Raw genomic sequence first — 1240 nt, 5'->3', positions numbered from 1 at the left:
TCAAAATATAAGCTGCCAGCAGATGTCGCACCGATCATCCATTTTCTTGTTCATTTGTTTCATGACGTTGTTCGCCCCCTGATTATAAAACGCCTTCTCGCAATTATCTGCGGCTAAGCTAGCCTCGCCGATCTTTCGTGCCGCTTCGTTGTAAGCGTGGTTGCCAAAGTCCGTGCGTGCCTTCTCGAGGGTGTGGCCGGCTTGGTTGTATTCGCTGCTGCACATGTCCAGTGCCAACCCCAGTTTCTCATCGCGCTCCTGCTCGTGCTTGGCCTTCTCTTCCTCGCTGGTCTTTGCGCCTTCCCTGGCGGCAGCAGTGCAGATGTCCAGGGAGATGCTTTGGAGCTCTACCCTGGTGGTCGCATTCACGCTCCGTGGGTCAGAGCTGAGCACCTCCACGCAGTCGGGATGGTCTCTCATGCCGTCGCATACTTCGGAGAGGAATTTGGCATCGATCGGCGAGAGAGGAGGGAACGACAATGAGGAGGGTAATGGCTATGAGGGTGGAACTAGCTAACAGGGCCATTTCTATTGATAGAGAGGTTTGCTCTTATTTTGTGCTTGATTGTGTTGTGTTCTACCATATGATTCAGAAGTTTTTATATACACAGTATGCCCCTACATAAAGGAGAATAATCTGAGATCACTGTCCTCAAGTCACACACGGTTGTGAAAAGATACGCAGTAATAAATGGATTTGAATGTCAATATTTTTGTGAAGATATGCAGTAATAAATGGTTGTGACCTAACCACTTGAAAATATTTCATATCCTTCACGAGGAGCGCAAATATTATTTCTGCACAAATAAAATAAAAGGATTTGTCAATCAAAATATATACGTATTATAATGAATAGATTTCTCCTACTGTATCTGCACTTTATCACTGCTCCATACGTTACTGTTGATTGTAACTTCTCTTCTCCCACGTATGCATGCACCTGCTCATGCACTAACCCCACGTTCTTCTCCACTCGCGCACGACGCGCCCTGTGTAAACTATGGCGCCTACGCGCTCTGTTGTAACACCGGCTATTTAGCCTCGATCAATAGAGACGGCGACACCCCAAGGTGCACTAACCCCAAGTTATCTTTTTATAAAAATGATATGCAGTAATAAATGGTTGTGACCTGACCATATGAAAATATTTCATATTCGCGATGAGGAGCGCAAATATTATTCACTCACCAAATTAAATAAAAGGATTTGGAAATCATTATCTATACCAATTAAAGTGAA

At 44.8% G+C, this 1240-nt stretch overlaps 1 protein-coding gene across 1 annotated transcript; it reads right to left on the bottom strand.

Annotated features, from left to right (window-relative positions):
• Window positions 1–420, bottom strand: LOC147982601 (pectinesterase inhibitor-like). The gene has a single exon (XM_087516360.1). It carries the CDS (start codon window positions 418–420, stop codon window positions 1–3), a length of 420 nt encoding a protein of 139 aa, XP_087372486.1.
• Window positions 421–1240: the final 820 nt, after the last annotated feature.

Source organism: Triticum urartu, chromosome 3A (assembly GCF_056163025.1).
Source record: "Triticum urartu cultivar PI428250 chromosome 3A, HENAU_Tu73, whole genome shotgun sequence".
NCBI lineage: Eukaryota > Viridiplantae > Streptophyta > Magnoliopsida > Poales > Poaceae > Triticum > Triticum urartu.
Note: the sequence above shows the minus strand (reverse complement) of the source record. Positions and strands in the feature narration are given on the sequence as shown.

Coding starts and splice junctions, on each gene's coding strand:
- LOC147982601 (XM_087516360.1), bottom strand. CDS start 420: ATGAGAGACCATCCCGACTGCGTGGAGGTGCTCAGCTCTGACCCACGG.